At 40.7% G+C, this 25,103-nt stretch overlaps 2 protein-coding genes and 1 long non-coding RNA gene across 4 annotated transcripts; 1 reads left to right on the top strand and 2 right to left on the bottom strand.

The window, feature by feature from the left end:
* The first annotated feature begins 7,936 nt into the window (after positions 1-7,936).
* LOC121774037 (UPF0481 protein At3g47200-like) lies at positions 7,937-9,696 on the top strand. Of its 2 annotated transcripts, none has more exons than XM_042170954.1 (2): positions 7,937-8,067; positions 8,244-9,696. In XM_042170954.1, exon 2 carries the CDS (start codon positions 8,254-8,256, stop codon positions 9,541-9,543), a length of 1,290 nt encoding a protein of 429 aa, XP_042026888.1. In that variant the 5' UTR covers positions 7,937-8,067; positions 8,244-8,253; the 3' UTR covers positions 9,544-9,696. The 2 variants fall into 2 exon arrangements, with proteins under 2 accessions (XP_042026888.1, XP_042026889.1); XM_042170955.1 differs by having other exon boundaries at positions 8,063-8,159.
* Positions 9,697-11,051: 1,355 nt separating this feature from the next.
* On the bottom strand, positions 11,052-13,080 carry LOC121774842. Its single transcript, XR_006045037.1, has 2 exons — positions 11,465-13,080; positions 11,052-11,368 (listed from the first exon to the last, which is right to left on the bottom strand). It is a non-coding gene; the product is annotated as an uncharacterized LOC121774842 (long non-coding RNA).
* A 3,139-nt stretch (positions 13,081-16,219) lies between these two features.
* LOC121774432 (nucleolar and coiled-body phosphoprotein 1-like) lies at positions 16,220-23,954 on the bottom strand. The gene is made up of 3 exons (XM_042171310.1): positions 23,751-23,954; positions 17,230-17,641; positions 16,220-17,139 (listed from the first exon to the last, which is right to left on the bottom strand). The coding sequence occupies exons 1-3, from the start codon at positions 23,952-23,954 to the stop codon at positions 16,220-16,222; spliced, it is 1,536 nt and encodes a 511-aa protein (XP_042027244.1).
* Between the last annotated feature and the right edge of the window lie 1,149 nt (positions 23,955-25,103).

The following is a 25,103-nucleotide window of genomic DNA, read 5'->3' as shown; positions in this document are numbered from 1 at the left end:
AGCCCTAACAAAAAAAATCCCCAGATGATTTAAACATTTAATATAATCACGAATGCACCTTTTTTAGCCACTTTTTAGTCGAAAATGCCCAAATAGTTTGAAGGGCAATTTAGTCAAATTGTGCAAGCACCTGTACACCTACTCTGCATACATGTGCAAGACCTGGAGACTTTCGTCAAATCAAACATAATTAGGGTTGATATTTCCCATACTCTATATTTCAAATGGATCAGACACTTTCAAATTATAAGGAACATAATTATGCACATCAAATATCAAATGCAAACACTTGATTTACGCATAATTAATTAAATGAAAAAGGATGGAGGAAGAAAGACCCTTGAGAGAAAAGAAAAGAAGAGAAAATAGAAATAAAAAACCGCTATCCTGAGAAATGAAAAATCCCAGAACTCATACAGTTCCCCTAGATTTTCTTACAAAACCTGAACCAAAATCTTCATCTTTACCAAACCACAAACAGAAGCATCATTTTCTTCTGTAACAAATTTCTACAACTATACCAACAACTAAGCAAAATTCTACAAATATGCCAAACGTTAGGGATCTTCTGGGGATATTTTTTTTGTTAGGGATCTATGGTGTCACAAGCCCAAACGTTAGGGACTAATCAGACAGTTCACTCTTCAGATTATTAGTAGATTTCGATTCATGATTTAGTGGGAATATATAAAACTGCATTACAACATTAGTTGTCTTACATATATGCTATGTATTTGTATAGAGTATATATATACTCTGAGTCTATGCCTTTTATAACACAAATCATAAAGATTGTTTAGTATTCTAAACATATCTTAATTAGAGTTTAATTATGACAGTAAATCACACATCTATCATTTTCCTTCTGAAAGACTCCTCCCATATTCTATAATCCCAATTATTTTTGTTATATAATCATAAAAATTAAAAACATTAAACCTAGCCTGGCCTAAATTTCAGCTGGCTTCACCGTGCCTGGCCTGACCGGTTCGGCCCAGCCCACTTGACACCTCTAGGCCTGGCTCATCGATAAAATGAAACGGGTCTGAGCTAGACTTAACGGTTGAAGTGTCAACTGTTAAAGGTATTTCACAAGATTGTAAATACCGTCAAAGTATATAAGCAATGAGAATGGATTCAATGATAATTCAGGATTCGAAACATCACCACCAAAATCATCTCTTAACTAAAAAAAACTACGTAGTACTCCCTCTCTCAGGTGCCCAAACCGAATTAGACCGACAATTAAACATCGGTTTAAAACGGCCGGTTACCAGAATCGGAACCGTGACCGGTTTTCCAGTTTATTCAGGTCTGTCATGTTTCAAGAAATGTCGAACCATAACGAGGGTTCAAAACTGCCGAAACCGGAGGTTCAAATTAATATAAAAAATAGTATTTTTTACTTATAAGAATTGAGTTTTATAATTACAAATAATTTTTTAATAAATAAATGAATAATATAATTTCAAAGGCTCATAAGTCATAAAAATCCTAGACTAAGTGTTGGCATTATAAAAAATAAAAAAATTTAACTTGAAGTATGATCCATTGATTTTTATAAACAAAAATTGATTTGAACCATTGATTTTATATATAAAATTGAATTTTTGATCCCAAAATTAGAACCGAAACTGCCAAAACCAGCAAAAAGTTGGCTATTTCGGGCTGGAACTGGAATTGCCAATTTCGATCCCACATTTGGGAACCGAAACCAATGATTTTTGAATCGTGAGCATCTTCGTCCCCAATGTGTCTCACGTTGACGACCAGACACGGTGTTAAGAAATATAATAGAAAGTGAGTTGAAAAAGTTAAATGGAATGCATGTCCTACTTTTATATAATATTTTAATAATAAAATGAAAGTAAAAATGAATTAGTGGAATGTGGGGTCTGATGGGGTTTGCCGCGGAAAAACAAATAAATTAAAGTTCGATCTATTTAGTTGATCATTTAGACTAAAACTATTCACACAAATAGACATGCTGCATGCATAGAACTTAAATTAAATCATGCTTTGGTATAATTGAAAACCTAAGCATGCGCTCTACGGAGAGAATTCATTACATTGAATATTCTCCAAAGATTTAAAGTTGCTTGCTACTTCTCTATGTTATGATCATCTTGTGTACTTGACCAAAGATCTTCTTACTATGTCCCAAACTTGTACTCCCTCCGTCTCAATCAGAAGTGATTGATTTCCCTATATCTCTCACCTTATTCCCTTTCTCTTACTATATTCCCTCTTTCTTATTTTGTTCTCTCTTTATCTCACCTACTTTTTTCTCGCTCATCTGTATTCTCTTCACTCAACTCAATAAATATCATTTTCTCAAATCTTGTGTTCAAAACAAAATCATCACATGCTGGGACGGATGGAGTATTATGATCTTGGAATGACATTTTCGATTTGGAATGGAAACTGATGATTATGTCTCTCATCTATTCATCTATTTATAAAGTTGTACTGGACCTGTTGGGGCTAGCGCAGCAGAAAAGCGCAAAAACAAATGGACCCTTACGGATCTATTTATGCCATTATGAGATTAATTCCTTTTTCGTGTAAAACATATAAATCTATGAATATATCACATAAATTCACATAAAATACATGAATTAAATGTGATATTAAGAATACCTCGAAATCCTCCAAAGTATTGACGTGGCTCGGGCCTTCTCCACGTGAAGACTCTTCATACTCTGATTGCTAAACCAAGAATCTTCTAACCTATATCCCAACTCTAATCTAACTTACTTGTGGGAGGAACTTGTTAGAAATGTATATATCTTAAAGGAGAAGACAAGAGCAACTAATTGCACATAAGCCTTTATTAGAGTGAGGACCGAAAATTCTAAGTGTGCTGACTAGGGTTTTCACTTTTGTGTGATAAGTATCTTGTCCACTCCTCCATCTCCTTTATATAGAGTTTGTGAGATGGGCTAGGTTGGGGATCTATGGGGCTTGGACCGGGCCTCCTCTTTGAACCTTCTTTACTAATTAATTTATAACCTATAATTTAATATAAGGCCAAACGAATATTTCTTGGACCACTATAGAAGAAATACTGATCGTGCGTCCAATCCAATACTACAAACAATCAGGATTACCTCTTTAATAAATTATTTCCCGTGTCAAAGACAACTATATCCATCAATTAATTTGTAGTCTGCTATGGACTTTAAATTAAATAATACCATATATCTTTTTATTTTCCAAGAGTTTGTCCAGTTCGAGATGTATATTTAAAATATAATTTTCCTATTATTATTCTTGGAATGAATTCTAAACCGGCAGGATTTTGAATACTCCCTCCGTACTCAAAAAATAGAAACATTTGAAACGACACGGGTTTTAATACACAATTGGTAAAGTAAGTGAGAAAAAATGGTAAAGTATGAGAGAAGAAAAGAAAAAATGAGTAAAGTAAGAGAGAAGAAGAGAAAAAGTAATGAAAATAGAGTTAGTGGATTGTGGGGTCCATGTCCTAAAATAGAAAGATTCTAAAGTTTATATTTATAAGGAACGACCCAAAATGGAAATAATTGCTATTTTTAAAAAACGGAGGAAGTAATAAACTTTTCTCGAACACCTCTTAGGGATATAGTCAAACCACACAGGCACACGATTCAATGCTATAACAAAACTAACATCATACTAGTTATTAATTACCATTACCCAAAATATCAGGAATATTGAGCTACGAAAAACCGACACCTACTAATAAATCAAAGAAGTGTATAATTAACAATGTATGTCCTATGTTATACGTAAAGATTAAGAAATAATGAATCACCAAGACTCCGTCTTTCAGTAGATAGCAATAAAGACGTGTCTATGCTTTAGATCCTTTCGGTGCTAGTGTCTATATCTTATCTCCCAGGTAAAGATAACTTTTTGGATGAGCACATCAACCTTTCACGATATGTAGTCAAAACCTATCTAGGTCGTGAATACATTTTACTTCTGCAAGGTACCGACTGGGTCACCTACTGTGATGACCTGTTCCACTACCCAGCCTTCAATGCAGAAGATCTAGACTGATTTTACTTTCCGACGTTATAATTGATATAATGAAATATAATTAAAACGGTCAATGCTCATTAAAGTAAAATACTTTGGAGCATGCTATTTATCTCAAATTAGGGTTAGAAGCGTATCTAGGGTTTCTTGTATACACTCATTTGAGTAATTGTACAAGGGTGTCTACACTCGAAACAACTTTAGTACACAAACCCCAACAGGACCAGTCATGGATCTACGGAGGTTTGGATTTGACAACAACTATTTAGCTTAATTAATTAAATTGAGCCCTAGATTAATTTAAGCCCAAATAGAATAATATTATCGGCCACTACAATAAATAATATTAACTGTCTATACAAACCTGAAATTACAAGTAACCCGGGCTTCCTCTTTAATTTAAATATTTCTCGCGCTTAAGATATAAATTTCTATTAATTAATTGAAGTCTGCTATTGACATAATTAATACGCTAGATTAGATATTCAAAGTCTATCTAGGTTATGAAATACAAATTATCTTTTGCCAAGAACCGACTGTGTTACTTTAATGTGAACGACGCCCACAACCTATCTACTTGAGCAAAAGACCTTGATTTTTTCTTATACATTTAAATATGCAAAACATCCATTAAATGTACAAACATAACACATTGTGATAAAATAATTTGTTTTACTAATTTAAAACATCCATTAAATGTATAAACATTTAAAGGAAAATGATCAATACAAAACTTGATCTCAATACAAAATCCAGACCAAATCCTGACCATGAGATTTGACAATCCAATGGTCAATAATTAAACAAAAACATGGAGGGTCATTGTAAAGCAGTTTTAGGTCATATTATAAACTTTGGGTTTGAGGTCATGTTAAGATCATTTCATGTCATCCTTACTATAATGACGTAAAAATAAGCTTACAATGACCTAAAAATGACTTTTGTATGCTTGGTTCTGCATTTTTGTATTAAGAATGGTTTTGCATGGATCAAAACCCAACATTTAAATATGCAAAACATCCATTAAATGTACAAATGTGATAAAATAATTTGTTTTACTAATTATAAAATAAACGAAGCATATTTAGAATATACAAAAACTCCGAAAAATGATTTACAGTACACAAAACACTAAAAAGATCCACTACTAAAAGTATTGAAATGAAGCATGACCATTAATATGAGATGTACCAATTACTAATTTAGTTAGGTTTTGCCTGTTTTCCTTTCACTTTCTAATTTCATTCCAGCACGCCGTTAGCCAGCCGTGTCTCGTCCTTATATATAATTTATCTTTAACATGATTTTGGATGAAGATTTGAAGCCATATCCTTTCCTTCATCGGGGAGAGATACAGCGGCGTCGGATTGTCGAGAACTCAGATACGTGCTTTATTTGATGGGAATGTTCTTGTTCAAATGCTTTTAATTTTTATGTTATGTTGTTAACTGTTGTGGAATTGAGATACAAGTCTTGCCGGACGAAATTACAATTGAAAATAAAAACAAGGAAAATTACACGGAAATAACTGAACAAATTACACGTAAAGGATTGTGGAAAGCGGTAAGCCGAGTCGAGTAGTCCTCTTTCCGCAAGACGAGATACGCCCCGATAGTGCTCACGGTTTGACGTGTCGTCCCCAAAGATAAAACGGCTTCGTATCTGAAGTAGCAGCACCGCTAGCAGCAGAGCTCCGACGAACGGGAGTGAGGCGGGGGCAATGCTTGAGTAAGTTATGTCAAGAATGCAATGGATGCATGCCTATTTATAGGCCAAGTCTACTTGCATGGCATTGATGGAGTCAACAACCATTATGTGTGCCATGATGGCTTGACTGTAACCGCCGGGGGCCAAGCCTACCTGCAGGGCATTGATGGAGTCAACAGCCATTATGTGTGCCATGATGGCTTGACTGTAACCGCCGGGGGTTATTGACTAGTGCACTAGCCAGTGGGAGCTGAAGAGACACGACGCACCTTGACATGCTACACGACGGGATACACCATGGACCGACGGGGTCCATCGGGGACCTTTTGTCTCCCGTTATTCGTCGGGGTCCAGCGGGGACCTTTTGACTCCCGTTGTGAGTCGAGGTCCAACGGGCACCGGCGCACGGGACACGGTGCGCGGCTCGCGGGCAAGAGGCGGCGGCGCACGTGTGCGCGCGTGTGGGCTCTGTCACCCGTCTTATTCCACGATAATTATTACACATGATAATTCATCTGATTAAATACTTCATCAAAGAAGTTTATCATCCCCGATGTTGGATAATTAACACCTAGTTAATTAATCCTTTAGTATTTTCACATAGCTCATTTCTAGCTTTATTGTGACTAACTTTAATATATTATTTCTCACTCACCGGGAATCGGATTTGAGAAAATGAATATACTACGGTCATCTACTCGGAACGTAGATCGACGCTATTGCATTTAATTTCACAAAATTAAATGTCTTGTAACATTTATTATTAGTCAAAAATCATTTGACTAAGCACGTTTCCAACATTAACTTTGTTGTTGTTATGTGATACTGTATTTGCTATCTATTTTGAATTTGAATAAGTGTACCCTTTCTCTTTGAAACAAGGATTTCCAACAAGTATTATGCTATCTCAAAAGGTTTATTATGGAGAACGTGACTGCCACTAGTTTGATCTCTCAGGATGTTATACTAAATTTTGAATTTATATGCAATTCGTAGATTATGTAAAAGTTTTTCGTATTTAGAGGTCCTCCAATAGACAAAAATAGAAATGTTAACCAATGTTGAGAAATGACGGTTCAAAGATAAAAGAGTCATATATATGAGCAATAAGACCGTGTTTGGATGGTGGGTATATGAAAAAGGACAAACCATAAAACTATAACTATACAAGAGCAAAAAAAGGAGAGAGTTGCATGAAAATTAATTAATTATAACATATAATAACTTCAACTTGTAAAAATATTATCCTAAGACAAAGTTGATTAATGATTTACATTAAAAACAGTCGTTGGAATCTCCCCCTCTTTTTAGTGTGTGTAGGTATGACCAATAACACAGTCTCCAAGGTCCATATCAACAATGAGCATCCAATAAAACTCTGCAACTAAGAGAAAGTCCAGCGTTTGGTTGGTGGGTCGGTGGGTCGGTGGCAGATGAAAGGGGCATGGAAAAGTTCAAACATTGATATAAAGATACAAACTGAAATCATTATATAAAATTTTAGGATGGAACCATATGAATTTCATTGCAGCAAGATCTGCCCCTCCGTTGCCAATTATAGTATAAGAGGGGGTTGCCGACTGCGAACTAAATTTAACTGATGTAATAGTGTATGTGAATTGAAACTGAAAAATACATGATCTAACAGTATATGAATTTTAAATTTGGATCAATTCGACATAAAGGTGGTCTAACCCAATCAAAGAAAAAAGTAAAACTCCACCAAAATTCACCCTGAAAATTAAAAGGCGGATGTTGGCAAAATGAAAGAAAAATAATTATAATAAAATCTCACACTAAAGTAAAAAAAATAATCAAAATCACTATAAAAATCTAATGAACCACTTCTTATACCACCGATTGGTTTCAGAATAAATACTACTCCCTCTGTGCACTATTTAAAGAACCATTTTGCTATTTCGGGTTGTCCAAGATTTATAAAACCATTTACTTTATTCCACTTTTAGTATGCAGAACTCACATTCCACCAACTTTTTACACTCACAATCATCCAATATAAAACTAATACTAAATGGTTCCCACATTTCACTCATTTTTTTTCTCTTTAGTCAAATAATTTCTTAAAACTCATATTGAGTCAAAATGACTCAGTAAATGGTGGACGGAGGAGTACTATCATACAATAATTTATTAATACCGCGTTTGGTTGATGGGTGAAGTTTAAGAGGAATAGCACAAGCATATGGAAAAGTTCAACGATCGGAGGATGTTGGTGTACATTAAAAATTCAGTCTTTATCGCTTTCCTCTCTTATTTTTTGTTCATAGCCCAACATCAAGCCAGACACCAAAAAAACTCAATCTACAAAACTAAACAGTAAGAAATGCATACTTTGCTATTCTTATTTCATTCTAGAATAATCTCTATGTCCAACATGCTAGAATGTATTTGTTCACTTCCAAAATCGGGTTTGTTACAGTTGATGTTAATTGCTACTGCTTTTGCTATAGAAAAGCAGATGCCAACTAAGTATGTTTCTTTATTTGTTTCAGAGCTTGAAAAATGTTAGAAGTCAGTAGCAGCAATGAACTGATTGTGAACATTGATCAAATGCTACCTGAATTTTGCGACAAAGCCTCAACTCCATCCATCCACAGAGTCAACGACTGCCTACGCAACACGAATGAGAAGGCGTATGATCCAATGATCATCTCCATAGGGCCATTGCACCAAGGAAAACCTCACCTCAAAGCCATGGAGCAACACAAAATGAGGTATCTCAAGCAGCTGCTTGGAAACTCTAGTATTTTTTGTACCTACTTGAACACCATAAGGAACATGGAACAAACTGCAAGAGATTTCTACTCCCACGAGATTGAGCTCGATACAAACCAGTTTGTGAAAATGCTACTTCTTGATGGCATCTTCATCATTGAGTTCCTCCGTGAGTACTCAGATGTAGATGGAGGGGGAATAAAGAGAGACGGAAATCCCATCTTTGGTTTCGAATATGTTGTGAGTCATCTCCTTCGTGATCTAATGCTGTTCGAGAATCAAATCCCTATTTTTGTAGTTGAAGCCCTCTTCCAACTCTCCAATCATAATAATAATACAGAGTTCAAAGATCTAATCTGGCCCTTGACTAAATGTAGTAAAAAAGATGTAGCAAGTGCATTATTGCCTAATGATGCTACTAGGCCAAAGCATCTCCTTGGCCTAGTTCATTCTGTCAAATGTTTTTCCTTTGCTCAACTACGCTCGCATAGTAATTCTGCGAAACGTTGTGAGAAGAAGAACATAAACTCAGCCACGGATCTTAAAGAAGCCGGTATAGTCTTCAAGAAGAAGGCCAAGGGGGAAGATTGTAGTTGGTTGGATATCACATTCGAGAACAGGACGCTTTACATTCCTGAGTTAGTGATTTCAGATGAGATGGAGTCGTTGTTTAAAAACATGATAGCATATGAATTCTATCTCCCGGGGAGTAGCCCCAAGTACGTAAGTGACTACGTGTATTTCCTGCACTGCCTGGTGAGCAACTCCAAAGATGCAGAGGTGCTGCGACGGTATGGGGTGATCAGCAACTGGTTGGGAGGTGATGCTAGAGTTTATGAGGTGATAGTCAGATTGGGGACACATGCGTTTAAATCTAGGCGTTTTTCGTATGAGGGTGTTTTCGGTAGCATAAATGAGCACTGTGGGCGAAAGTGGAACAAGTGGATCGCGGTGTTGAGGCGCCACCACTTCAATAATCCATGGACTGTCCTTTCCTTGTTTGCAGCTGTAGTTTTGCTCGCGGTTAGCATAGTGCAGATGGTGTTTGCTGTTCTCTCCTTTTATAAGAAAACTTAGTTTGTTTTCATTTCGCTTCTGCTGCATTTTTTGTTATCAATACTTGTTGTGTAATGACTTTGTCTTTGTCCAAAAATATTCCCATATAAACTAAATTTGTAGAGCATAATAAAGTTGAAGCAAAGGATGTGATATTGTGATGGTCTTCTTTTATATGGTGCTGGGGCATAAAAATTTGTAGGCAAGTGCCAAATGTTAATGTAATATAGTAGTATCAATTTATTTGCACAAGAATTCTTATGGGCAATGAGGGATGAAATCAATAATCAATCAAGATTAGAAACATAGCTACCGCAATCAACAATTAGACTAAGACTTTGTTTACATTTTTTATGTGTTTTGGCTAAACGGTAGAATGGTTAATGTCCAGGCTACGTCACAGGTTCAAGTCTACTGTTATACATTCTTTAGAATTTATGATAATTTGCCAACCAAAAAAAATTGTTATGTACAAACTCATCCCACATCAGGAGTAGTCTGAGAGAAGTTGGAAGGTGTACATAATCCTGTCCAACCCTAATCAGTTTGAGACCTTTTTGGGAGTGGCCCAAAAATAAATCCGTGTGGACTTGACCCAAAGTGGACAATATCAAACGTATGTTGCAGTTGACAATCCGAACAAGTGGTATCAGAGCCAGCTCGAGTCGGGCCCGTAATGTCTTGATGTGAGTCGACTGCATCTGTCTGTTCCCGATGTGATGTGGTTTGAGGGGGAAGTTTGTTATGTACAAACCCATCCCACATCGGGAGTTTGAGTTGTCTGTTCCCGATGTGATCTGGTTTGAGGGGGAGGTTTGTTATGTACAAACCCATCCCACATCGGGAGTTTGAGGGAATTTGGAAGATGTGTATAATCATGTCCAACCCCTAATCAGTTTGAGGCCTTTTGGGAGTGACCCAAAAACAAATCGTGCAGGTTTGACCCAAAGCGGACAATATCAAACGTCTGTTGCAATCGACAATCCGAACAAAATTTATGAGTGATGGCATAACTCAACAATCCTAACAAAATTTATGAGTGATGGCATAACTATTTTATGTACTGTTAAGAAACAGAATCGAAAATCTTCACTAAGAACAACAAAGATGGAGAGAAATTTGAGAGAGAAATCTTATTGAGCTGAATCTGGGAGTCCGATCAAACCACAATGAATTATTACATGAGCCCTAATTTTTAGCTAATAAGAACTCAAAACTGACTATCAACTAATCACTTGATCCAACGGCTATGATAAAATCTATCAACTAAAACCAAATCTACGGACAGGATTTAAACTCACATTTAAACCTCCCTCAATTACTCTAAGTGTTGGGCTGACTTGGTTGGGCTGGATTGAGCATAATCCACAATTCTCCACCTTGCTCAAGCAGCTCCAACATTGTCCTGTAATTGAACCAATCTTCTGCACAACTCCACATTTTCTCTTGGCAAAGCTATAGTTAGCATGTCTGTAATAGCCGGGACTTAGATCCTCGAGAATTATGAAATAAAATATTAGAATTTTATATAAAGAATGAAGGAGTATTTTTATTTCTTGAATAAGAGTATGAATACAAATTTCAGAATTTCAAAGCTAATAAATTACAAATGCTTGAGATTAAATACACACCAACTAATATCGAACTCTTCGTACATGATGGGAAGTAAGTTAAGTCGAACTACAATATTACAAGGTTGAAGCCCTAGCAGCTATGTCGATTTTTTTTCATCAATAGGCCGTCTCGGCCCCAGATCCCAGAAAGCCGGAAGGGCGAGTCATCGAGGAAACAGCCTCGGCAGTTAGCCTTATACGCTGCCAACATCAAACAAGATCAGCCCTCATACCTGTCGGTTACCAACAAAATGAACAAGAAAAAAAAAGGCATAAGAGAATAAGACAATTGACGGGCAAAAACCAGCAAGGTTAAGAGGCAAACCTACTTTAAAGGTTGGAGACCATAACTTGCTTAAAGGGGTAAGATGGCATGCTGCAATTACCTGGGCACCGAGTGCAGCAAATCAGAACGAGAATCGCAGCATCTGCACCCCATTTCTAACCACCTTTACTCCAGCTCATATCTGCAAAAGGTCACACACACTGCAGTGAGTACATAACAGCAGTTAAGGACTGAGAGGGCCTGCAATATGGCAACAAAAGAAGTTATAAAACCCCTATGAATCCACGGGTACACAGCCTGCAAAGCTGCAGGAAGGCCAGCCAGCCTACACAGCCTTAAAGCCCCTTTTTCCAGTCAAATAGCAAGCTTTTACAGCTTTTAGTTACAACTATGTACATATGCTACCCTTTCGGTTACACTCCATCATTTCCACCACATTCCTCACTCAGTTAAATAGCAAGCAAGAGGGTGAAGGAGTCAAGTGTTAGTAGGAAGCTCGGTGAAAGCAAGGTCAGAACCTCAGAGCCACTCCCTTACACTTCACCCACAAGAGGTAATCCCCTCAACACCAAAAACTTCATCATATAGAACAAGTAAATAGCTAGAACATGAGAACTTAGGAGCATAAAAGCTCAAGAACATAGGAGCATGCTTTAGAACCCCACACCATAACAGATCAATGAGTGAAACTTAGGATCAAGAACTTAGAACAACAAAACATTTGTTCAACAATTAAGTTTCACACATGAATCAAGGCTTCCTGAACTGAGAACAAAAGGAACTTGAACAACAAGAACGATATGCAGATAACAGCAGTAACTCTCACATTAAAAGTCAAACATAAAAGCTCTGTTATCACGTAGCTACTGCCATTTCGAGAACCACCAAGTGAGCTAAGTATAGGAGGAAAACTTAGCTTAGAAGGGGCGTCCGCGAGGCGACGGAGCCCCGAAGATCACCGCGGCGCAGCGACGGTCGCTCCCAAGCTTTAGATAACGACAGCGCTGGTCGTCGAATGGGAAGAGGAGACGTTGCCGTGGTTGAACAGCGACTAGGCACGCTGACGAGATCCGTTGGGGAGAGAGGTCCCGACGGAGAGAGCGAGCGCGGAGCTGACGGTGTAGTCACAGCATTCCCATGACGGAGCAAAATCGGCGGCGACGCCGTACCGTCTCGACCCAGCAGCGCGAATCGAAGGCGACGGCTGAAGTCTCGCGAGGCGACGTAGAACCCTGCTGTTCCACCAGTTTCCGTGCGCATGCCGGATAGGAGACGTCAACGACGCTGTTCCTTCCTCACCTCAAATTTAAAGCTTGGTTTCGTGACTTAATGTCACCAAATTGGGAGGGCCGACAGAAAGTAAAGAGGGTTCGAGAACGGGGGAAACAGAGTGAGCCGGGAGCACGGCGGCGAAGCTGCTGTTGGAATATCCGTCGCAATCTACGCCAGGCAGTAGCCTTGGGTCAAGCAACGGCGGGTCCCTGAGAAGCGATGCCTTTTCTCCGTTTCGAAGGCGCCGGAGCGACGACGAATGACGGGGCAGCGGTGGGAGCCACCGAGGGAGGAGGCTAGGGTTTTCCCGTTTCAACTCTTCTTCAATTTTGGGAGAAGGTTTCGAGAATGAAAGAGAGAGGGGGAGGGGAGGTCGACAGATTTGGAGTATGGAATTGGGCCTCCCCAAATTCTTAAAACATTTGGACCCAAGTGAATAAATTGTTGGAGTTGAACTAGTAAATTAATTCGGGCCACCTTTTTAAGTGCCAACGGGCCGATGGTATTGGAGTAGAAAAAGGGCCAGGCACAATTTAATTAAGTTTGGACCTGAGAAGTTAATCACTTGGACCAATAATTTGGTTGAAGCCATTATCTCAGATTAATTAAAAAGTATAATGGAATTAATTTCTTTAGCCACGGAAGAAAGAAAAATTCTTAAGCCGTGTGGAAATAGTACCCAACAAATAAATAGAAGAGAATTACATTAGTCACAGAAGTATTTTAAAATACTTTAGATAACCCGAGAATTTATTCATACCCGAACAATCCAGCCAGGTTTCGAATAAATTAAATCACCGATTTAATTACGGAATTAAGATTTTAAAACTAGAAAGAAGGGAATAAAATAATAAGCGCACGCTTAGGCATGCATTCATGCAAGATAAATAATTACTTAAAGCCTAATTTAAGTATATTAATTTTGTAAACGAACGTCGTCGCTCGACACGTAATTTCAGGACAGGAAAGCACCCGTTTGCAAGAGTCTAAGCAATCGAGGTGGGTTTCTCTTCTTTTCTTTCAGAATGTGTTTTATGTGAAAAGCATGAATATTTTTGAATGGCGAATTTCAATGCATGATTATCCTATGACCGACTCTACAAACAAAACACAAACTCCTAGACCTAGACACACTAACAGACTAACAAAGAGAAAATAAACAATTAAAAAAAACACAAAGGCATGAACTAGTTTCAACTTTTAGGTAGCTGTCCCCACAAGCTTAAGGTCTATCCGATTTGTCTACAGTCTCCAAATCCTCCCCTTCCCTTCTACCCAATCGGTCTGTCAGTTCGTGAAGATAGCCTACAGACTTCCCAATTGTTGGATTCACTCGATCGCTCATTCCTCACCAAGGATGTTAGGATCGATTCACTCTTAAGTCAATGACACACCACTGATGCTTCGAGTTATGAGAGTTTCTCCTTCCTACAGTCCCCTTTTCTTTTTAATTCCTGGGTCAGGTTACTATTGCTTCCTGCCCTAAGATTTTCTTTCTTTGTATTCCCCCTTTCATATATATATATTTTTATCTCTTTGGACTTCGTCCAGCTTATACCTTTGATTTTTTTATTTTATTTCTCCCCTGGACTTCGTCCAGCTTATACCTCATTTTCCCAGACTTCGTCCAGCTTATACCTCTTTTTCCTTTATTTTTCTGGACTTCGTCCAGCTTATACCTCCAGAAACCCTCTTTTTTTTAAGACTCTTCTCCCTAAGCAATCAAGTGGTGGCCCCCCCCCCCTTTTTTTACAAGTTAGCTCTAAGTGTATGGCTTATAACTCACATTTATGATGGGGCTTTACAACTAGGTCATCTAAGGCATCCTCCATCGTCCTTACGTTATTTAAACCGAATTCAGCTTATTAAGGAAAAAGGCCTCAAAGTTGACATGCATCATATGTTCAATTGCTCTCACTAAGGGGATCTTGCCTTATTATATTCACTAGCTCATGCGACACACAAAAACCTAGACCTAAAGACTCCTATCGATATTAAACACAAACTGTACTACTCCCTCCCTCTCCCGCTTCACTCAAGCTTGTCCCCAAGCTATCCCAGTGAAGGGGGGAACCAGGGAAGTAATAACAGATCACAACAACACAAAACGCACAATAAAATAAACTTCTCACACTTAGACCGAGCAACGGGCTAAGTGGGAGAAATTACAACATAACAAAAACCAAAACATGCCCAAAAGCTACACAAACTTCTCACACTTAGACCAAAGCTTGGGCTAAGTGGGAGAAGACACATAAAAAAAATGCAAACAAATATACATCAAAAGGCATGCTGGAAAAATAAACACAAAGCATAAACACAAAACGACAAACATATAAACATCTAAGAACTGAAAGAAAAAAAAACTTAAAGTAAAGTTACTTGATCAAGGGGGGTCTCAATTCGGGGTTTGGCCCCCTCGGGAGCCAAACTGGGGTGGAACATAGGGTCGGGTCACTTTCGCTTTCTTCCTGGCCTGCGACTCTGGCTTCTCCTCATCCTTCTCACTCTTGTTAGACACTGGCTTCTTTACTGATAGGGGCTTAGATGTAGACGGGGTTATCAGAGGCCTGGACGCTGGTGGGGGCTGCTGGAGAGAAGAACTTCCCTACCCTGGCGGCTTGGACACACTGCTGGGTCCAGCGGGCAATTTCTTCTGGAGCTCGGGAAACTTCTCCTTCAGCCACTTGGTCATCATCATCATCAAGTTTACGGCCTCCACCATACGATCATTCTGCGCGGATGACCTCACCACCAGCTCAGTAATACTGCCCCTGAGGACTTTTACCTCCTCCCGAACTCCGCCGAGGTCTTTCCTCATCTTGCCCATCTCTTTTCTGACGTCACTGAGCTCCTTCTGCATCATGCCCATGCCATTCTTCATCTCTTCGTACTCTTCACTGTTTACTGTCTCGACACCATCCTGCTCTAGCTTCACTTGGGGTTCCGCTCTGCCGACCTCATAAAAGCAAACATCCTTCCCGTGCATGTAGAGCAGGCCCTTGTTGAAGAAATAATCAACGCTGAAGATCTCGGGCGGCTAGCACATTACTACCTCCGGCGCAGATTTTGCTATCTTCATGATTGTGTTTCGCTGAAGGTAAGCTCCGAGAAGGTGGCATGTGTACATGTGGCGGGAGGGATTTGCAGCCATCTGGTGACAAGCCTGAGCTAACCAATAGCCCAAGTATACCTGCACGCCTTTAGCCATGCACCATGTAAAATAGAGGTCAGGAGTAGTTAGGGCAGAATTGGAGGTCCCCATCAAATTATAGCTTATAAAAGTCTGAGCAAAACGCATGATACGGTTGTCGATATCGAAGGCTTTCGAGTAGATAGTCTTGAATTGCCCCACTTTAGGATGGGTGACAAATTCCTAAGCAGATTGCGGTTTGAACCCATGAGTGTACTTCGGAGGTCCCACCACGCGCTCGTTCTAAATGCCTTCGTCGTCTTCTGCGCGGGTAAACAACCCCAACCGGAGGGACCATTCTCTGATACTCATTTCATGTTCCTCTGTAAAAAGTCAGAAAGTAATCGAATCCGCGTCGAGATCGGTGGTAGTTCTCAGGCAGAAAGTTGAGAAAAACTCCCGGGCCAATGCTATTGGCACCTCCGCGTCACTATGTTTTAAAAGCCAGTCAAACCCAATTGCACCGATGTACTGACGGAACTCCTCATCGGAGTCCATCTCCCGTAACTCTTCCCGATCGTACCGTTTCTCGGATTTCGCTAGCTTGCCAGAACCACACCGCTCTTTGTACGTTGCCGCCCTCTTTGGATCCTCAAACTTCCCCATTGCTTCCAACAATCCTTTCGTCAACCAGACTTCTGCTGGCTCAAAATTCAACTCCTCATCTTGTTCATCCATCTCTTCCTCTTCGGACTCACTACTCGGAGTAGGGCCAACTCGTTCCTTGGCGAAGGGAACTTTAGTAGGAGCAGGGAGTGGAGCCTCAGCAGATTTGCCCGCTGTATTCTGCTTGGACTTCTTGATCCGGGAGGTAGCAGCATGCTTGCCTTTTCTTTTGCGTTCCTCCGCCAAACGGCGCTCCTCTGCTTCGTCCTCCTTCTTGCTAGACCCAGGGATCTTCTCCCCTTGTCCGCCTTCTGTTCCCGGGGCTAGGCACTTCTCCTCTGTGGGTAGGGTGAGATCTTCGATCTCATCCCTTAAGCTTCTCCTGGCCCTAAGTCTGGCCTCCCTTTTATCCACCGGCGAATTTGTGGCCTCCGAAATTTCTACCAGATCTACCATCAATTGTAGCCCACTGCCTTTGAGCACTGAAACGTCCTCAGTAACGGGGGCCTCTTCCCCTTCAGACAAACCAAGGGTTTCCCCCTCAATGTAAACAGGGGTTTCCCCCTCAGCAACTAACAGATCAACACCAAGGGCTTCACTGCCCACAAACTTTTCAGGGGTTTCCCCCTCAGCAATACCTTCACAACCTAAGGTTTCCCCTTCGGTAATACTTACAACAGAAATAGGGGTTTCCCCCTCAATCACCACTCATTCGAAAACAGGGGTTTCCCCCTCACCAACATTTGTAGAAAAACCAGGGGTTTCCCCCTCAACAACACGGGCTAACCTTTGGTCTCCAACCACCATCTGTTCAAACCCCGCCGCCAGATCAGCCTCATCCTCTTTTTCTTCGCCTACCGCAGCGTCTTTCTCCGGCGCGCTAATGGTCGGTTCGGCCTCTGTATGTAAAATAGAGGGTTGGGCCGTCGAATCTACCGGAATCGTAGACGGTGGTGGCGCTGTGGTAGTGGTGGTTGCTAACGCAGTAGGATTTGGTATTTCCATCATTGTCGTGAAGAGGGTGAAAGCCTTCATCGCTTCCTCCGCACTTCTGAATTTCTGCACCAAGTCTGACATGAACGCCGCCGCATCGAAATCGGCGGATGTGGTGGGGTTCCCTGCTTTGGATGTAGACTCCATGACCTGAATCTGCATAATTTCACAAGAACTTGGGACAAATTTTCGATTAGGGTTAGAGAACTGTGGAAATTGCGAGAGAAAATTTGTGGGATTATTAGAGTGAGAGAGAGTTCGGTTTGTGGAAAATAAAAGATTTAAGTAGGGAAATAGGTATTTTGAGTAAGGATGGGAACGGTTGCAGGTGGTTGCAAGCGTGATGTAAGCAACTGTACGCCTTCCCATAAAGTGAAAATTCGAAACTTCACCACTTCCCTCCCAAAATAAAATCTCTCTGCCTCATGTAAACGCTACTCTCCGCAATACCATATTTAGGAAAAAATAAAAATGAAACGCCAGACTCCTAGGTCAAGGATTCACATGTGACAAAGCAATTTCCCTAAGAAGTCTGGTGTTTCGAAAATATTTTTGGAAGGTTAGCTTTTTTTCTTTGTTTGGTATTTTTTACTATTTGAAAAGCAATTAAACTATTTACACTTTCAATTGAGTACTCTCGAAATCCCCTGGTTCAGTGTGTAGATTAAAAAAAAAACATCCCCATTTACACTTTTTCGAAGTTGCAATTTCCTCTCCTCCTCACAAGACTGGGGTCTCATATTGATCTCCTTCACCGCCCAATATGCTATGTGCTCCACTCCCACGGGCAGGCGACACATCTTGCCAAACACCAACCTGTAGGGCGACATCCCAATAGGCGTTTTGTATGCAGTCCTGTAAGCCCATAATGCATCACCAAGCCTCTTACTCCAATCTTTCCTTGACGGATTCACCGTCTTCTCCAATATTACCTTGATCTCCCTGTTTGAGATCTCTGCTTGTCCATTAGACTGAGGATGATACGGAGTTGAAAGCCTGTGGTGGACTCCGTATTTCCTCATCAGAGCTTCTATGGTTCGGTTACGGAAGTGCGTCCCTTGGTCAGATATTATGGCTCGGGGCACGCCGTACTGGTTAAAAATGTTAGCTCTCAGAAACTTTGCCACCTCTTTGGCTTCACAAGACGTAGTAGCCTTGGCTTCTATCCACTTTGAAACATAATCTATAGCCACAAGGATGTATGTATTCCCGTATGAAGATGGAAATTGACCCATGAAATCCATCCCCCAGACGTCAAAGATTTCGCAGACGATTACTGGGACTTGCGGCATCTCATCTCTCCTTGAAATTCCTCCAGTGTGCTAGCACCTCTCACAGTTTTGATAGAATTCAAAGGAATCCTTGTGTAATGTAGGCCAATAAAATCCACTGTCTAGGACTTTTCTCGCAGTTTTTCTCGGTCCAAAATGACCTCCACACGCCAATGCATGGCAATGATTAAGCACATCCATATGTTCCCATTCGGGGATACATCTCCTGATTACCTGGTCAGCTCTCATCCTCCATAAATAAGGATCGTCCCAGAAATAATACTTCGCCTCGCTTTTAAGCTTCATCCTATGGGCCCGGGAAATTTCTTGTGAACTGGGCACCTCTCCTGTGACCAAGTAATTTGCCAGGTCTGTGAACTATGGCTCGGCGTTCAGCTGACACTTCCTTTTCTCAGCATCTCCTGGACATGTTATCACCATTATTTCCTCCCAACTGATAGGTCTAGGAGATTCTCCTATGTAGTACAGATGTTCCTCCGGGAATGCGTCATGTATAGCTTCCTCCGTTTCTCCCTGGAAAATCCGACTCAGATGGTCAGCCACTTTATTCTCTGTCCCCTTTTTGTCTCTCACTTCCCAATCAAATTCTTGCAAGAGTAAAACGGATTAACCTTGGCTTGGACTCCTTCTTCGCCAGCAAGTACTTGATAGCCGCGTGGTCGGTAAAAACTATCACTCTCGACCCCAATAAGTATGGTCGAAATTTCTCAAATGAATACACAACGACTAACATCTCATTTTCCGTGGTGTCATAGTTTTTATGGGACTGGTTGAGTGTCTTCGAGGCATAGAAGATCACGTAACTTTTTCCATCGATCCTTTGACCTAGTACCGCCCCTACTGCATAATCGCTTGCATCACACATTATTTCAAACGGCAGATTCCAGTCGGGTGCCCTGATGATAGGGGCAGATACTAATTTGTCTTTCAATAGTTGAAAAGCCTTCTGACATTCTTCGTTGAAGATGAAATCAACATCATTATGCAACAGATGGGTGAGCGGCTGGGCAATCTTCGCGAAGTCCTTTATGAATCTTTTATAAAAACCTGCATGCCCTAGGAATCCCCTAACTTCTTTCTGATTTGTAGGGTAAGGCAATTTCGAAATCACATCGACCTTTGCTTGGTCCACCTGTATGCCCTTCTCCGAGACTACATGCCCCAGGACGATTCCCTCGGGTACAATGCAGTGACACTTCTCGAAGTTAAGGACCAAACTCTTTTCCTGGCATCTCCTCAATACTACGTCCAGGCTAGCTAAACAGGATTCGAAAGAGTTCCCATATACGGTGAACTCTTTCGAGAAGATACAAACCTCCAGTAGATCCGAGAAGATACTCATAATGCAAAGTTGAAAAGTGCTCGGCGCATTGCACAGTCCAAACGGCATTCTTCTATAAGCATACGTGCCAAAGGGCCACGTAAATGTAGTCTTCTCTTGGTCTTCGGGATCTACATAAATCTGGAAGTATCCACTGTATCCGTCAAGGAAGCAAAAATATTGCTTTCCAACCAGCATCTCTAGCATCTGATCAATGAAGGGTAGAGGAAAATGATTCTTCCTGGTTGCTTCATTCAGTTTCCTAGAATCGATGCACATCCTCCACCCAGTGACAAGTCGAGTGGGCACCAATTCATTCTTGTCATTCTTCACTACCTGAATTCCTGATTTTTTTGGCACCATGTGAACCGGACTGACCCATACACTGTCTGTGTAACGCCCGTACTTTTTAAGTACTAATTTAATATATGTCATGAAATAATTAATAAAAAAATTTCGGATGCTATGCTTCTCGTTAATTTTTCTATGGAATGGAGTGTAGTATTTATGTGTTGATATGGAATGAGACGTCCCTTTTTATTTAATTGTGGAGTTTTTAGGAGACGTGTTTGAAAGTCTCGTTGAAGTAATGATGTTGATATTGCTATACTTGACATGATTGAATGAGATGGTGGAGATGGGTTTTATAGTACTTGGCGCGTTTAAGTCAAGGATCGGTTGAGGAATTTGTATTTGGAACAACACCAAATATTAATTGTTGCGTCGGGCGATTTTAATCTCTGTTGGAAACAAGATGACGAAATTAATTAAAGTTTCCGTGAATTTTAATTAATAGAAAGGAATGCGAGAATGTAAAGTATATACACTTGGGCTTCTCAAATAAAATTGGAGTCCAAATGTTTATATAAAAGGGCTTTGGGTCATGGAAAATAGAAGAACTCTATGGCAAATAAATAAAGTTTGGGCTTGATTTATTTACTACAAAATAAATCATTTTGGGCCTATAAACTTCAACAAATAAATAAAGGGTGGGAGATGTCTTTGAGCTCAATTCATTTCAAAAAAAAATGTGGGTGCAAGCCCAAAAATCTTTTTCTTCCTCTTTCTTCCCTCTTGGCCGATTCCTCCCTCCATGGAGACTCTCCATCTTTCAACTTCTCCACCTCCCACCTCCCTCAATTAATCCTACACCCAAAGGTCACACATTAACCCATAAGTTCCTTCATGTATCCCCTCCCCTAACTCCTCACATTTCACCTTACAACAAGAACAAAGAGAGAGAGGGAGCCGAGAGAGAGCCGAGAGAAGAAGAGGTAGAAGAAGTTGCTGCCATTGTTTCCACAATCAAGTTCAATTCATTGAGGTATAAACTCTACCCTTTTTCAGAAGCACAAATTTCTTTTCTAGCATGTATATCATCACACATAACTCCCACAAATAACTAAATCAATCGAACAAACCAATCGGACATCAATAAGGGAACTCTCGCTGTGATTAATCGAAGTAACATAATTGTAAAAGAAACTTATCTTTCAGGGCTGTTTCAGGGTTGTGCGGGGCTGTTTGGGTTGGTTACGGGATGTTTCGGGTGAGTCCGGTGATGAACGATGGCTGCCCGAACACGTTCGGGGTAGTACGACAGTCAAGCAGCGTCGGGCGACGGAGGAGCTACCGACCAGCAACGCATAACTGCTCGAGCAGCAGCCAACCGCGAGACGACGACGACTTTAGACAGCGACAATACGGAGCAGCGACAGCAGGCGCCTGACTCAACGTTGCTGCTCGGCTGCGGTGACTCCACGGAGGCTGCATTGACAACTTCGTGACAGCATCGGCGATGTCGAGCGACGCTAGCGGCAGCAGCAGTAGGAACCGCAACGGCTGGGTCACTTCCGCTCCATCGGTGATGACAGACGGCGGCGAATCGGAGCAATAGCCGACGAGGAGCAACACTGAAAGGAGAGGCGACGACGACGGATTGAGAACAGCGGCGATGTTCGGTAGAGAGAGAGAATTAGAAAGATTGAGAGAGAAGAAGATTGGGGCGTGAAGGAGGGAAGGAGTATAAATGGGCCTCTTTTGTTTTTTTTGAATTGGGCCTCACTATTTTTTTTATTTGGGGTAAATTATTAAAGATGGGCTCCATTTAATTGTTTGGGCTTTAAAATATTAATTGGAGGTATAAGGTGGGGAAATAAGTCTTGGGCCTTCTAATTAAATCCTTGGACCGATAATTTAATCGAGGGGAATTATTTATTTAATTCTCGGAATAATTCAAAGTACGAAATAAATATAAATTTCGAATGGAAATAATTGCGATAATTTACTTATGCGCTTGGATAATTTTGAGGCTTCGTAATTCGATACCATGGAAAACAAAAAATATTAGGAGCCAACGGAGAAAATATTGGTGAAAGCGGCCGACCGGCATCGCCCGAGATGCCTTGGGCGGCCGCCGAATAATAAAAAATGCACGAAAACTGAGAAGCGAGATAAAAGACGTTAATCAGAGTGCATGCATTCTAAATGTATTCTTTCTTGAGATTGATGTGTACTTTAATTTTTCTCAAAAGGTGGTTCGCACGCTCTTTAAAAAGTCGGACCAAGAAGTTTGTTAAGGAAACTACTAAGCTTTTGAGGTGGGCTTTATTACTTAAACTCTTTATTTGCAAATGATATGTTTATGGTGAGATAAGGGTGGTTTAAATATTATGTCATGCCGTACTTTATGTTTTGAATTTCCTATCTGATTGTCTACTAGAATAATGTTCTACTAGACTTTGATGGTTAACGAATTCGGGTCTAACTAGGGTCTAAGCCTTACTTAGGCTGGTGCACTGATGGGGATCGTGAGCCGTCCCTTGGGTCGGCCGGTCCAGTGATCGAGTTTGTGGCCACATTCTCATTTCACATGATGGTTCAGATATGGTATATGATGGAGGATGACGATGACATTGTCCGCGCGGACACTATTTTATTTAAGGAATGATTTTAGTGTTTCTCGGCCCTTTTAAAGTAAAACCCGAGTTTCACTCAATGATGGCTGACATAACTTTATTGATGAAATGTATTTTGGGCATGAGTTCACTGATTGCATCAAGTACTCAGCCCCTGCATGTGTTTTCCCTATGTGCAGGTTGAGCGTGGACGGGAGACGGAGGATGTTGAGCATTGGACTGAGACCATATTCAATAAACGTTCTGGTTGCTATTGTGTCTTCATACATAGTAGTCGCTAACTCTCAATTGCTTCCGCTACACTAAGTCTTAGAAATTCTTATGTTTTTCTTTAATCCGTTGGAGTATTTTTATTCAAACTATGTTGTTTCGTGATCTAAGACTATGATTTGATAATGAAGTTTCGTCTCTTGATCTACATGTCGTACCCCTTTGATTGTTTTCCCCCTTCTTCCCCGCTTATTAATTCCCCCACTAGTCACGACCCACCGTGCTTTCTATCCCGAGGAAGTGCGGTCGTGACAGTCTGGTATGGAGTAAATGATGCCTAGGGACATCAGCTTCAAAACTTCCTTCAGAACTTCCTCTCTCATGTTTGGATTTAGCTTACGTTGCGGATCTCTATAAGCTTTAGCTCCTTCCTCCAACCTGATGTGATACATGCAAAGATCCGGACTGATCCCTACTAGGTCTGAGAGAGTCCATCCTATTGCCTTCCTATTTCTTCTGATTACCTCAAGTAGGTCTCTTTCTTGTTCCTTGGTCAAGTTGCTGTTGACGATGACTGAAAAAGTCTCATTGTCTTCTAGATAGGCATACTTGAGGCCTGGTGGGAGCGTCTTCAGTTCCTTCTTGGGGATGCTCGTTTCCGGGGGCAAGGGATTATTTTCTGTCGCATCTGTTATCATTCCCTTTCCAGACTCAGAAGAACATTCCATACTAGCCACCTGGGCTGATTCCTTTGTCCTGGCTGACTTTGGATTTTTACAGAATTCTGATATTGCTTAGGCTAGCTCCTCATCCGTTAATTCCTTCGTGTGCATTGCCTCACACCAACCAGCTACTTCTCTGTCAATAGAGTGACTTAACTCTGAATTTTAAATTTGCTCCTGCATCAACTCGGTCTCAAGATATTCCTGGACCAGAGGGTAAATAACATCGATAGCATGCAAATTCTCTACATCTAGAGGTTTCTTCATTGCTTCATCTATGCTAAATGTATATTTTTCCCCATTATAGTCCAGACATATTGTTCCATCAAAGACATCGATAATGGTCTTAGCGGTACGCAGGAAAGGTCATCCTAAAAGCACCCCGCTAGACTCGGCAGATTCATTATCACTCATTTTAATAACATGGAAATTGGCCGGATACGGAAAATCATGCACCTTAACTATAACATTTTCTAAAACTCCCTATGGACAAATGCACGACCTATCCACCAATTGGATCACCTTTTTTGTATTCACCATCCCTACTCCTACCAACTTTTTGTATATGGAAAGCGGTAAAACATTTATCGATGCCCCTAAATCACACATGGCATACTCAATTCTGACATCACCAATGTAAATGGGTAAGGTGAACATACCTGGGTCAGTGCATTTCGAAGGCATCATGCGTTTCTGAATCACTGCTGACACGTTTTCTCCAATTAGGATCTTCCCACTGGGTCTTGTCTTTCCAGCTATGAACTCTTTGATGAATTTGCTGAAGACTGGCAGCTTCAAAGCCTGTAAAAATGGTAGGTTTATCTCCAACTGTCCAAAGATATCCATGAAATCCACTGGTTCATCCTTCTTCTTCTTAGCCTCTCCTCGGTGCGGAAATGGTTTCAATTGTTTCCCTGGTCTTGTAGATCCTCCAGCTGGAAGCTCGCCTATTTCCTCCCTTGTTAATTCCTTCTTTGTTTCTGGCTCTGGGTCTAGGAAAAATGATTCAGCTTCACTAGGTAGCGGTTTCTCTAGATCACCTTCCCGAAGGTCATCTCCTCTTGTGGTACTCCCTACTTTCGAATTCTCAGGGTCGGAAACTGAGTTCTTCCCTTCCTTGCCTTGTGTGGTAGGTGTCTCAAAGTGATTTGACTG

Source organism: Salvia splendens, chromosome 17 (assembly GCF_004379255.2).
Source record: "Salvia splendens isolate huo1 chromosome 17, SspV2, whole genome shotgun sequence".
Classification (NCBI taxonomy): Eukaryota; Viridiplantae; Streptophyta; class Magnoliopsida; order Lamiales; family Lamiaceae; genus Salvia; species Salvia splendens.
The sequence above is the reverse complement of the archived record's forward strand: the minus strand, read 5'-3'. Positions and strand labels throughout refer to the sequence as shown.